Source organism: Xenopus laevis, chromosome 3L (genome assembly GCF_017654675.1).
Source record: "Xenopus laevis strain J_2021 chromosome 3L, Xenopus_laevis_v10.1, whole genome shotgun sequence".
Lineage (NCBI taxonomy): Eukaryota > Metazoa > Chordata > Amphibia > Anura > Pipidae > Xenopus > Xenopus laevis.
Window position 1 is genome coordinate 88074133 of NC_054375.1, and position 14454 is coordinate 88088586.

At 42.6% G+C, this 14454-nt stretch overlaps 1 protein-coding gene across 3 annotated transcripts in view; it reads right to left on the bottom strand.

The window, feature by feature from the left end:
* Positions 1 to 14454, bottom strand: part of LOC108711222 (cell division cycle protein 123 homolog) — a 61611-nt gene that overhangs the window by 20017 nt on the left and 27140 nt on the right. For all 3 annotated transcript variants that reach the window (XR_001934870.2, XM_018252731.2, XM_018252729.2), the window contains exons 8-9: positions 10718 to 10802; positions 2612 to 2734 (exon numbers count right to left, since the gene is read on the bottom strand). Coding sequence is in view for 2 of the 3 variants with exons in the window: in XM_018252731.2 (XP_018108220.1) it covers positions 2612 to 2734; positions 10718 to 10802 (208 nt within the window). In the remaining variant the exon portion in view is untranslated. The remainder of the gene's footprint in view (positions 1 to 2611; positions 2735 to 10717; positions 10803 to 14454) is intronic.

Genomic DNA, 14454 nt, shown 5'->3' on the forward strand with positions numbered 1-14454 from the left:
ATATCGGTCGGCTCTTTTTCCACCATACACGCAACGAATATCGGAAAATTAGTTTCGTACAATATTATCTGTGCGTCTATGGCCACCTTAAAGGAGAAAATGGTGCCAAATCTTATTGCTAGGCAACCATGGCTCTGTGGTCAGGTGACAGAGCTAAACAAAAATCGAAATAAAAAGCTTTAAGGTTATGTGTCAAGTTATTGTTGCCGCAAATACATAAGAACTGCCAGACCTCATCAAACCTGCAACACTCCTCTAGGTCCTAAACGCATATTAATCCCATTGCATTCTGCTGGTATCAGCAGGGTGGGGCTCTGACTCCTACAGAACGATTTGGTACGATTTGACACTGACTTGGTAATAAGACAAAAAGGGAGGTTGTGGGAACATTTAAAAGGCTAAGTTAAAGTATATTTAAGTATAATGGAAGTGCTACTTTTTAATGTGCATTCCCTGGTCCCCTGTCTCATAAGACATTCATTTATATGTGCAAGTGCAATGTGTTTACAAGACAGGGGTTTTTAGTTACAAAGTTATGATCATAAAGTTGATAAGCCACGATACCTCGTCAAGGTAAACCCCATACGGTGGCCCCTAACTTGTTTACCTCTGGTCATAGTATAAAAAGTCTTTTATTTCTCTGCATAGTAGCATTACTGGTAATCAGTGTCTCGTTGAACCTTGGTTTCAGTCTGAGGGCTAGATCCTCCCCCGCCAGTATGCGGCTTTTAAGAGGGACAGATTTTTAAAAGCATAGGACCACCATTAGTTTAAAGGGGTGGATATGGGGTGCTATTACAAACCACATATGAAGCTCAGCCACAGCTTCAGGCTACAATACAATATACTATATACAAAAAGGGGGGTTGCGGGAGCATTCAAAAGGCTAAGTTAAAGCATATTTAAGTATAATGGAAGTGCCACCACATGGGGATTACCTTGACGTGGTATGGTGGCTTATCAACTTTATGATCATAACTTTGCAACTAAAAACCCCTGTTTTGTAAACACATACACTTGCATCTATGCTGAATTACTTATGAGACAGGAGACCAGGGAATGTGTATTGAAAAGAAGCACTAAAAAAAAAAGTAGCACTATTATACTCAAATAGTAGCAGCATTATACTCAAATATACTTTAACTTAGCCTTTTGAGTGCTCCCACAACCCCCTTATTTTTGTATATTGTATTGTAGCGGGAAGCTGTGGCTGAGCTTCATATGTGGTTTTTTAACAGCACCCCATTCCCACCCCTTAAAACTAATGGCGGTCCTATACTTTTAAAAATGGGCTTTGGTTTGGGAAATCTCTCCCTTTAAAAGCCGCATACAGGCAGGGGAGGATCTAGCCCTCAGACTGAAACCAAGGTTTAACAGACACTGATTACAAGTAATGCTACTATGCAGAGAAGTAAAAGACTTTTTATACCATGACCAGAAGTAAACAAGTTAGGGACCACCGTATGGGGTTTACCTTGTTTCGTAAACACATGCACTTGCATTTTTACGGAATTACTTATGAGACAGGGGGACAGGGAATGTGCATTGAAAAGGAACACTTTCTTTATTCTTAAATATACTTTAACTTAGCCTTTTGAGTGCTCCCACAACCCCCCCATTTTTGTATATTGGTAATAAGACCGGCTGACAAGGGGGGGGGGGAGCTATTGTTCACTTGGACTATGCATAGTACAGACAAGAAATTTTGGGCCAGCTAGCTGACACAACCACTGTTGCTCCCATTAGATGATTTTCTAATTTTGGCCAGGAATACAGGGTGGTTAGACCAGAACACTTTTTTCTATTTGGTGATGTAACACCCCCGAACACCCATTATCTACACTTTACCTAAAGTCAATAAGTCCTTGTCTGCTCCACCAGGGAGACCCATCATATCAGCCATTGGCTCCCTTTATCAATCGGTTTCTACGTATGTGGATCACTTCCTGCAGCCTTTGGTACAAGCCATGCCATCATACACACAGGACTCAAGTCCTTTTGTGATACAGAAGCCCATGTGTACACAATAGGAGGAAAGTTATGCAGTGTTTCTTTTGACAGAGGACTCAGAGCAGCATTACTTTGAGGGTTTACTGGTGTATTTATATTGACCTTTCTGATAAAGCTTACTTAATTTTAGCCTTTCCTTCTCTTTTAAGTTTAATATAACAAAGTATAGTAATATATTGGGAGCAAGAACAGTGTTGTATTTAAGTCTGGTGCCACCCTATGCACCAGACCTAACTGCCCCCCCCTTCCAGTTTGCTGAAGTGACATCAAACGCACAGCTGTGCATGATGTCACTTCTGCTACGAGTGACACTGCATCCATGAGGAATTGCCGGTTGACTCCTCAGCCCCCCAGTTCCACAGTTTATTTATGCAGGTAGGCTATGGAGGTTGGGGAGGTTTTAGCTATTACAGTATATAGGTACCCGAGCTTAGGCACAGGCCTTTGGGTGCCTATATATAAATACGCCTTTGAGCAAGAATAATTGATGTGTCTTCCAGTCTTTCAAATGTACAGTTTAATATTGTCTAAGACTTCCATTAAAGCAAATCACAATGAACAGCAGTCTCATAAATAAGAAGGCTTACAATAAAATACTTACAATCCTCATCTGGAAAATTGTATTGAATATGTTCTTGAAAGAAATATTGTATTGATTTATGGATTTCTTCTTTTTGTTTACTAATGTGATCATAATACTGCGTATAGTCCCTTTGAGAAATACCTGAAAAGATAAGTTTTATTTATAACATGCGAGTGTTGCAATATTACAATTTGAGGGGTTGCTTAGCAAAATGAAGAAATACAGAAATATGTTTTCAACATGACATAGCCATGAGGAAAAAGCTTTTCTTATTTTACCATCTTTTTTGCACTGCAACCAGATATACTACATAGTACATTTAAAGGGAAAGGGAAAAGTTTAAATAGCACCTTTCTCCAATGGGACTTTACAGCAAGCAAGGCAGCTATTATAGGAAAATTAGATATGCTATGACACCAGTAGATTAAGTGATTTATACAGGGTCACACAGAGTTGCCACAATCAGTCATAACTGTTTGCTTTTGAATCTGAGCTGCATGCTAAGGATCAATTGCAAACTCACTGAACAGTCCCACGTGGCCCCCCTTCAGGTCACTGACTGACTCAGAGTTAGAGAACTGAAAAGCAGGAAGTAGTGTTCTGTTCTGTTAGTCATCCAGTCATTCCAGCATTTATACATTACATTTTTGGCTAACTAACTATATAAGAAGCATTTTTTATTTCGCACAGCCTCTCTCTTTACCCAGTTTTTATTTTTACACTGAACTGTTCCTTTAAGGTAAACAACCCCTTTAACATAGGCATTGGGCTAGGCACCCGGTACTACTACAGACCTACAGACAGAAACATTGTGTTACATGCTGCATGTTACATTTGATCATTCACCTTCCACCATTAGGGGTTAACTGTATAAAACTTTTACATGTGATTGAGCGAGGTTTTAGGCTACAAAAATAGGCAGCTTGATGAACAACACATAGACAAAATCACCTCCTGGTTTCTAGAGTAAGTCTTCAGAGCAAGCTCCTCTACTTTTCTCTACTACTGGATAATAATCAGTTTGGATGATAGCTTGTCTCTTTTTGGCCATACCACAGCCCTAGTGAGGTAAAAATTACCTCCCAAAGATTATTAAATGAATACTTTTCTTTGAATTGCTTTATGCAATTTGTGTCTGCTATGAATATTTTTATAACCTTTGATTGAATATTTACAATGACTTCCTATGACTGCCTATGCAAGAGATTATTGTTCAGGACCTTCTATAACAGACTGTTGCATTGTTTGGTTTGTACACCTGACAAAGGTCCCAGTAGGGTATGTTAAAGGTACTTTGGTTCATTCAATAAATAAAGGTTTCGTTTTTTTTTAATTAAGTCTTGTTATTTTTTCATCCGCATATACCATATAAGAAACACTATTTCAAAATGCTACAGGCTTTTAGAAAAGAATGTAGTTTCCTCACTTAAACAATGCGGCATCAGTAGTACTACTGGCAACAGCACAATTCTGTACTGATATCAGTAGCACAATGATCACTGTTTTATCCTACATGTATTGCCTCTCTGTAATTTAACACTCAAGGCACCAAATCCACCATAACAGTGTACATGTTTCATAGGGGAGAAGCAGGGCAAACAAGTATAATAAAAAAGTTATCAGTGGTAAAAACTCCAAACATCTTTGGAGTTTTAGGGAACAAAAGTACCATAAATCAAAATATCTACTTTTTAGGACAAGTGTCTGGGGAAAACAGGGTTATTAAAGGTGAGCTGAAGTTGCAATATTGTCTGTTAAAGGAGAAGTAAACTGTAAACACAAATGTGGCTACATTTGCTGAATTTTAGCTACTGAACGTATGCACCAGCCTAAAGGTTCAGCAAATCTAATCTAAACTAACATTCCATTACTGAGGCTACAATACTTATAATGTCACAGATTAATTTGTATGTAAACATCTAAAACAGCAATCATTTTAATTTCCTGCAGGTTCTGTCCTAAACATCCAATAGACTGGTTTGTCAGGCCCGAAGGCGCAGTTGCAGTGTGGACCAAGGAGGAAGTGGTGGAAGCCAAGGTTCGAGGTACAAGGGGTTGAGCAAAAGAGTTGTCAGTTCAAGCAAGGTCGGTGCAGGCGGCAATCATACGTGGTCAAGAAACAGGCTGGAGTCAGTTCAGGCGGCAAGACAGACGTAATCAGAATTCAGGCAAGGAGTCGTAAACAGGAATCAATCAATGCAGATAACACCCAGGAACTTAACAGGAGTAAGACCTATAATCGGGCGCAGAGTGGAGCATCAGACGTCCTAAAATAGGCAGAGTTTGGCGCCAAAACGTGAATCACGACGTCATGCGCCATGCGCCAATTGCGTGCTGACGCTGCACGTTTTTTGACGCAAGCGTCAATACGCAGCGTCAAGTTTGATGCATTCGCGTCATGTTTGACGCATCCGCGTCAACACTGCGCGCGGATCGACGCGCTGGCGTCCGTCGACCGCGTGGTCCCCTCTGGGCGCCGCCATTTTGGATTTGGCGGCCCTTCTGGACGTGGCGTCCGACATTGTCCCTTACAGTACCCCCTCCTCTACGGGGGGCCTCAGGACCACCACGATTGGGTTTAGAAGGGAATCTTCTGTGAAATCTTTGAACCAGAAGAGGAGCATGAATGTCCGAATGCTTGACCCAGGAACACTCTTCAGGCCCGAACCCCTTCCATTTCACCAGATACTGGAGGGAACCTCTAGAAATTCGAGAATCCAAAACAGTCTCAACCTCAAATTCTTGGTACCCGTCGACGGATACAGGAGCAGGAAAGGGAGAAGAGTGACCCGCCACGGCTGGTTTCAGAAGAGACACATGAAAAACGTTTGGAATCTTCATCTCTGGAGGTAACTGAAGACGGACAGCCACAGGATTTACTAGTTCAATTATGGAGAAAGGGCCAATGAACTTAGGGCCTAATTTAGCAGACGGGACCTTGAGGTGAATGTTCTTAGACGAGAGCCAAACTTTATCACCGAGAGCATACTGAGGGGTTGGAGAACGCTTCTTATCGGCATGAAACTTCTGGCTGGAGGAACTCTTCTCCAAGTTCTTCTTAGTGGTTTGCCAAATGGCGGACATATGAGAAACTTGATCGTTAGCAGCCGGCACATCGGAGAGAAGAAAATCTTGAGAAAAGGCCAAAGGGTGAAGTCCATAGACACAAAAGAAAGGCGATTGGTCCGATGAAGCATGAAGAGAGTTATTGTGAGCAAATTCGGCCCAGGGAAGCAATTCAGCCCAATCATCTTGACACAATGAGACATGACATCTTAGAAATTGTTCAAGAGCTTGGTTAACCCGCTCAGAAGCTCCATTGGATTGAGGATGGTAGGCAGAAGAAAAATTAAGGGAAATATTGAGGGATTTGCAAAGAGACCTCCAGAACTTGGAAATAAACTGTGAACCTCTGTCAGACACAATCTCTAGAGGAAAACCATGCAGACGAAAAATGTGTAAAATAAACAGTTTAGACAGTTCCAATGCAGAGGGTAGTTTACGGAGCGGAATGAAGTGAGCCATCTTACTGAATCTGTCGATCACTACCCAGATGACTGTAAAACCTTGGGAGGAGGGAAGTTCCACGATGAAGTCCATGGCCAAGTGTGTCCAAGGGCGGGAGGGAATGGGAAGAGGTAACAATAATCCCTTGGGAGAGGTATGACAAGATTTGGAGGCAGCACAAATGGAACAGGAAGCAACAAAGTCCTTAACATCCTTTCGTAAGGAGTGCCACCAGACCAGCCGAGACAGCAGATCAATCGTCTTCTTAACCCCGGGATGACCGGCCTGCTTGGAGCTGTGGGATTGAAGCAAAATAGTCTGACGAAGATCTGGGGGTACAAAGGCTACCCCAAAGGGAGTATTGGCAGGTGCTGAGACTTGAGCAGACAGAATTTGGGAAGCCATAGGAGGAAATAAGGCAGCGATAATTTTGGCGGATGGAACAATTGGTTCTTCATCTTCAAACGTGGAATTTACGGAAGAAAAACTTCTGGATAAAGCATCCGCCTTTTTGTTCCTGGAGCCAGGTCGGAAGGTGATGATAAAATTAAAGCGGGAAAAGAACAAGGACCACCGTGCCTGTCTGGGATTCAGCCGCTTAAGGGTTTGGATATATTCTAAGTTCTTATGATCCGTAAAAATAGTCACAGGAACAGTGGAACCTTCCAAAAGATGTCTCCATTCTTCCAGAGCCAATTTAACTGCCAGAAGTTCACGATTGCCAACATCATAATTCCGTTCAGGCGGGGAAAATTTCTTGGAGAAAAAGGCGCAAGGATGAAGCTTCCCATCATTGAGTTGCCTCTGGGAGAGAATTGCACCTGCCCCAACATCAGAGGCGTCAACTTCTATGAAAAATGGAAGAAGAGGATCAGGATGTCTTAGGACTGAGGCGGAAGAAAAGGATTCCTTCAGGGATTCAAAAGCTGCTTTGGCAGGAGCAGTCCAAATATCAGGCCTTCCCCCCTTGCGAATAAGGGCCAAGATAGGAGAAATTCTAGAAGAGAATCCTTTGATGAACTGCCTGTAGTAATTGGCAAAGCCAATAAATCTCTGGATGGCCTTAGTACTGGTAGGCAAAGGCCATTCTTGGATAGCAGAAACCTTGGCTGGATCCATTTCAAAACCTTCAGACGAAATAATGTAACCCAAGAAGGGAATCTTCGGGGTCTCAAAAGAACACTTTTCCAGCTTGGCGTAGAGGGAATTTTCTCTCAAACGTGAAAGGACTTCTCGGACATGACCTCTATGCTCGTCAAGATGCTTGGAAAAAATGAGGATGTCGTCAAGATAAACAACCACACACAGTCCCAAAAGATCTCTAAAAATATCATTGACGAACTCTTGGAAAACTGCAGGGGCGTTGCAAAGTCCGAACGGCATGACGAGATACTCGTAATGTCCATCCCGAGTATTAAATGCCGTCTTCCATTCGTCGCCCTTCCGAATTCGGATCAGATTGTATGCCCCTCTGAGATCCAGCTTGGTAAAGATACTAGCCCCTTTAAGTCGGTCAAAGAGTTCTGAAATAAGGGGTAAAGGGTAACGGTTCTTGGCTGTAATCTTGTTAAGGCCCCGGTAGTCAATACAAGGTCGTAGAGTGCCATCCTTCTTCTCAACGAAGAAAAACCCAGCTCCAGCAGGCGATGAAGGAGGACGAATGAAGCCACGCTGGAGATTTTCTTGTATATATTCTCTCATGGCCTTAGTCTCGGACGGAGACAGCGGATAAGTCCGGCCACGAGGGGGCATGGTGCCAGGAAGGAGATCAATGGGGCAATCATAGGGACGGTGGGAAGGAAGGGTTTCTGCGGATTTTTTACAAAAAACATCACAAAAGTCCAGATATGCCTGGGGAAGTGAAGGAAAATTTATTGAAGAGCAGGACAACTTCATAACAGCATTGGAAGGTAAACAACTCTGTTGGCAAGACAAACTCCACTGAGAAATCTGGCCTTCCGACCAGTCGATGACAGGATTATGGAGTTGAAGCCAGGGTAGTCCCAAAACAACAGGTGTGGAGGGGCAATTAATAATAAGAAAAGAAAGTCTCTCCACATGCAGTGCCCCCACCGTAACGGAAAGTTCTGTAGTGGCATGTGAGATATAGGCATTGGACAGAGGTCTGTCGTCGATGGCCAATACTCGAAGAGGTGTAGGCAATGACTTCAAAGGAATCTTGTGCAGAATGGCAAATGACTGGTCCAGGAAGTTCCCAGCAGCCCCAGAATCCAGAAATGCTTGCGAAGAAATCTGCTTAGTGTGTACTTGAAGCTGTACAGGAAGCAAAAGACGTAGAGGGGTCTGTTCAGGATAAGAAACAATTCCACCCCAGTGTGTCTCCCCACACTTACCAAGGCGAGAAAGATTCTCTTGCTTCACCGGGCAGTTAAAGGCGAAGTGTGCCTTGCCTCCACAATATAGGCATAGGCCGGCAGAGCGTCTGCGGAGCTTCTCTTCCTCGGTCAGGCGTGCCCCCCCGATCTGCATGGGTTCAACAGGGGGCGAAGCGGAAGAAGAGGTAGTAGGAATGATGGGCTTCTGAAAATGTGGAGCTAGGAGAGGCTGGAATCTCTTGCTCTTATCTCTATCGGACAGATGCTCCCGCATTCGAGTGTCCACCTTGGTGGCCAAGGTAATGAGATCTTCCAAATTGTCAGGAATATCACGGGACACTAAATCGTCCTTCAGACGAGTGGAAAGTCCTTGGTAAAAGACCGCATGGTATGCATCGTTATTCCAAGTGGTCTCGGCCGCTAGAGTACGAAAGTCAATGGCATAATCACTGACTGGGCGGTTGCCTTGACGGATCTGCAAGAGACGAGAGGCGGCAGTAGTGACCCGCCCAGGAGCGTCAAAGACTTTGCGGAAGGAATGCAGGAAGAGGTCTATATCGTAAGTGAGCGGTGAATTCTTTTCCCATAAGGGAGATGCCCACTCCAGAGCTTTTCCTTGCAGGCGGGTAATAACGTACCCCACTTTTGCCCTCTCGGATGGATACTGAGTAGGCTGGAGCTCGAACTGGATCTGGCACTGGTTTACAAATCCTCGGCATGCCTGCGGATCACCATGGTAGAGAGGAGGAGCCGGCACCTTGGGTCCAGTACCCTGAGCAGGAGCAGCAACGACCACAGGAGAGGAAGCAGCAGCGGCAGCAGGGGGATTCACAGACAGTTTGTCCAAGATTGCCTCCAGGGCTTGCCCAAAATGGACCTGTTGACTCTCGTAAGACTCCATACGGGAAGCTAACCCACGGAAAGCTCTTCCGAAATCCGGAGGAGGAGTCACTTCCTCAGTGGGGTCCATGGCCCGATTATACTGTCAGGCCCGAAGGCGCAGTTGCAGTGTGGACCAAGGAGGAAGTGGTGGAAGCCAAGGTTCGAGGTACAAGGGGTTGAGCAAAAGAGTTGTCAGTTCAAGCAAGGTCGGTGCAGGCGGCAATCATACGTGGTCAAGAAACAGGCTGGAGTCAGTTCAGGCGGCAAGACAGACGTAATCAGAATTCAGGCAAGGAGTCGTAAACAGGAATCAATCAATGCAGATAACACCCAGGAACTTAACAGGAGTAAGACCTATAATCGGGTGCAGAGTGGAGCATCAGACGTCCTAAAACAGGCAGAGTTTGGCGCCAAAACGTGAATCACGACGTCATGCGCCATGCGCCAATTGCGTGCTGACGCTGCACGTTTTTTGACGCAAGCGTCAATACGCAGCGTCAAGTTTGACGCATTCGCGTCATGTTTGACGCATCCGCGTCAACACTGCGCGCGGATCGACGCGCTGGCGTCCGTCGACCGCGTGGTCCCCTCTGGGCGCCGCCATTTTGGATTTGGCGGCCCTTCTGGACGTGGCGTCCGACATTGTCCCTTACATGGTTATAGTAAATAGGTGTATTTCCAATAAGAGGATGCAGTCTCCAGTGATGTCCAGTCGCATTACTTTCTGTGTGCAAGGTATGTACATACACACAACTTGATTCTATATGACTATACAGGGATGGGATCTGTTATCTGGAAACACATTATCCAGAAAACGGAAAGGCTATCTCCCATAGGCTTAATTTTATCCAAGTAATCTGAATTTTTAGAAATTATTTCCCTTTTCTCTGTAAGGCTAAGTGCACATGCTAAGATTTGTGGAAATTTAGTTGCCCGGCGACAAATCACCTCTTCTTCGGCGACTTATCTCCCCGAAAAGCCTTCCTGCTGGCTAGAATCTAAATTGCCCAGGGGGGGGGCACTTCAGGGAGATTAGTCACCCGAAAAAGAGGTTAATTGTTGCCGGGCGATTAAATCTCCCCAAATCTTAGCAGTACCTTGTATTTGATCCAAACTAAGATATAATTAATCCTTATTGGAAGTAAAATCAGCCTATTGGCTTCATTTAAGGTTTACATGATTTTCTAGTAGACTTAAAGTATGAAGATACAAATTATGGAAAGATCCGTTATCCGGAAAACCCCAGGTCCCGAGCATTCTGGATAACAGGTCCCATACCTGTATTTACATTTTATAATCTCTTATATAATGTAAATAAAGTTATATAAATGTACATGCCATGAGTAAATAATTGATTTTGCACATAAATCAAATAGAAAATAAAAAACATGAAACGTACCTATAATTTTGTTTTCTTTAACAAAACACCTGAAACACCTGAATTCTGCTCCTGGTATCAGTTCACACCACTTTCTAAGGACAAGCTGTAACCGAGTGGGGGCAAAAAGACATTGCATTACTAACAAAAAACGTTTTAGACATTTAGTCATTTTGAAAATGACTTGATCCCTCTGAACATCCTTCAAATAATACATTATACAGGATAAGCCTGTCAGTACAACTACTGCCATGTAAAAAATGCCACCCTCTGTATAAACAAACCCCTCCCTATCCCCAAATGAAGCTTTTGTGATAGAGATCAATTCATTACACAGAGGTTTTTCAGTGGATGGATTTGTTTTGATTGTGCTTGTAAAAACTCACATTTTGTGCTGTTGCTGTGCAAGAGATAACAAAAACTATATATATTTCCCATTAACAAACAATAGGCAAAAAGTATGTTAATCACAAACTCTACTCATTGAACAAATGTTGAAAAATGGGTTATACTGGCCTTTTAAAAGTGTCAATGGGACACAAGCACTAAATAAACATAGTGGTGCTGGTTCTCCTTAAAAGGATCGTATCGTAAGGTACAGCAATGTAAGAGGTTTGACTCCCCCAAAAATCATAAAATAGCTACACTAAACAGCGAAAGGTAGTTGAAAAAAACAAAAGAAAGATAAGTTTATATATTTTTAGGTAGAGAAAGCAAACTATTTTCCTGGTAAATTAAATGCCACAAATTCTAAACAGCAACCTAGTAAAACAGAAAATGTAGGTGGTGGGATTCACTACATAAACAAAAGAGAATCAATTAAAGATATAACTGAAGGGTGACTGATCTGCCCAAAATAACTACAAACAATTTAAAACTCATACAGTAGGAATCAGGAGCAGAGGCAAGAATCACAACAGTGTGGAATGAAGTTAAATAAGTGTGTATTTAACACACCCTAAATTTAACTCCACTCTACATAATTGTCTCATGCTGTCATAGTCATACAAATGTCAGCATCCTGGAGTGAAAAACACTAATGATATCAAGAGGCACTTGAAAACAAAGTACTAATAAAGTGCTTACAACAGGAACTTTGCAGCAGTCATTTAGGAACAAGCTACTTATTTTTAAAGTCAGTAATAAACAGTAATGAACATTTTCAACGGAGAACTAAACCTGAACAAAGAATTACATAGGGGGGGGGGAAGCATGGCTAGCCAAGAATAGGAGCTCATTGAAACCCAGATTGTAATCAAGCCCACAATTGCTTATATTTCATAACTAAAAACGCAACAAAATACTTTGAGCAGACCAGCAATATCAATCTCCTACACCGGGGGTCTCCAATGTTTTTTTTTTTTAGCTATGAGCCACATTCAGATATAAAAAGAATGAGGAGCAACACAAGCATGGAAACAATTTCTGTGGATGCCAAATAAGGGCTGTGATTGGCTATTTGTTAGCCCCTATGTGGAATGGAAGCCTACAGGAGACTCTGTTTGGCAGTACACCTGCTTTTTATGCAACCAAAACTTGCCTCCAAGTCAGTTATTCTAAAAGAAGCACCTGTTTTCAGGCCACTGAGAGCAACATTCAAGGGATTGGTGAGCAACATGACGCTCACAAGCCACTGATTGGGGATCACTGTCCTACACCCTGGAGTTATATTTTTAATTTTGTGAGAAAGCTGTGACTCAATGTGAGGCGTTAGTGGGGCTTGTTAATTAGGGCAAATAAACTTGCAGCATTCAATGTGCCTCCCTAAGATAGTGGAGCCAGCTGTGCAATCGGATGGAGCAGTCGCGAGCAGTGGTTCGGGGACAGCTTTTGGCTGGTTGGAGAGTGTGAGATGGTGCTGCTCCTGTTGCTGCACGGCTCTGTGCTTCAGCCCTGCACTGGGGGCATATGCTAAGAGATCTTGGAAGCAGCAGCATGCCATCCATACCAAGCTTCTAAAGCATCTTAGGGAGTGAAAACTACAGCTTGGTCGTATTAGCAGGTCACAACTACGAAAACAGGTTTGAGACCCAATACAAGGTTATAGAATTGCACCATGCGCAGTTACAAAAACTATATTTTTTTTGACAGTCCAATCTTATCACACTGTGCTAGCAGTACCTGGACTTTTGATTTGCAAATTTCACTAAGTGGACTGTGACATAGCATGTCCTATTCTTATTATGCTTAGTTCTCCTGGCTCTCCCACCTACCATTCTGTCTTTGAATGAGTAAGATACAATAGGGTCCATGAAGTCACATATGACACCATGTTGTAGAATCCTCTATTCACTAATGTAAAATCCTTGGTCTTTAAGACATACACATATGTACAAATACCTTATTAAGGTGGACCCCGTGACAAAACCAAAGCCTCATTGCGATAAAAGTGATACCGTCTCCTCAAATATCAAAGCAAGGACTGACTGCTCAAGCAAGTTCCAATACAGGCAACCCTTAAAGTGACCAAAATACTCTTGCACAAGAAGCTGTCAAGGCCAAAAGTTTAAAACAATACACACTTCTTTACAAGAACTAGTCACTTAAATACAACAACAAAATTAATGTCTGGATGAGGTTGAACACCACATGGCAAACTGGGAAACTTATATTAAAACTCTCCAAACACTAGTAGAGAATCAAAAAAATATATAACATAATAATAGTAGACCAAAGAACAGGAATAAGAGATGTTACCTACATATAATAGCAACACTCAAAGCAAAATAAAGCAAATAAAGTTTTGTCTTGCATAAAAAAAGGGCATTAACTCAAGGGATGAAAACATAATTATGCCTCTTTATAGGTCCCTGGTAAGGCCTCATCTGGAGTATGCAGTGCAGTTTTGGACTCCAGTCCTTAAGAGGGATATAAATGAGCTGGAGAGAGTGCAGAGACGTGCAACTAAACTGGTTAGGGGGATGGAAGACTTAAATTATGAGGGTAGACTGTCAAGGTTGGGGTTGTTTTCTCTGGAAAAAAGGCACTTGCGAGGGGACATGATTACACTTTACAAGTACATTAGAGGAAATTATAGACAAATAGCAGGGGGCCTTTTTACCCATAAAGTGGATCACCGCACCAGAGGACACCCCTTTAGACTAGAAGAAAAGAACTTGAAGCAACGTAGGGGGTTCTTTACAGTCAGGACAGTGAGGTTGGGGAATGCACTGCCAGGTGATGTTGTGATGGCTGATTCAGTTAATGCCTTTAAGAATGGCTTGGATGATTTTTTGGATAGACATAATATCAAAGACTATTGTGATACTAAGCGCTATAGTTAGTATAGGTATGGGTATATAGAATTTAATTAAAAGTAGGGAGGGGTGTATGTATGGATGCTGGGTTTTCATTTGGAGGGTTGAACTTGATGGACTTTGTCTTTTTTCAACCCAATTTAACTATGTAACTATAGGTCTTCCAGAATCAGAATAAAGGGAATGACTTTTGGTAATACACTCACTTTATCTGGCCTAATATTTCCTACTAACCACAAACCACTATTAGACTTGGACAGCAGTATGAGTAGATAAAAGGAGTCCACCCCAACCGACTCAAGTGAAATGTGGACAGATGGTAATTTCCAAGGTAATTAATTATGTGGACAACATCAAAATAATTTCTGCCAATAGACAAATGGAAAAAAAAGGAATTTGAGTGTTCAAAGCTCCTTCTGTTTCGAGATTTCTCAGCAGCAGTCGCATAGTAGCAACAGCAATTCTCCCAAGTGTGCAAAATCTTCAAAGGACTTTGTATAA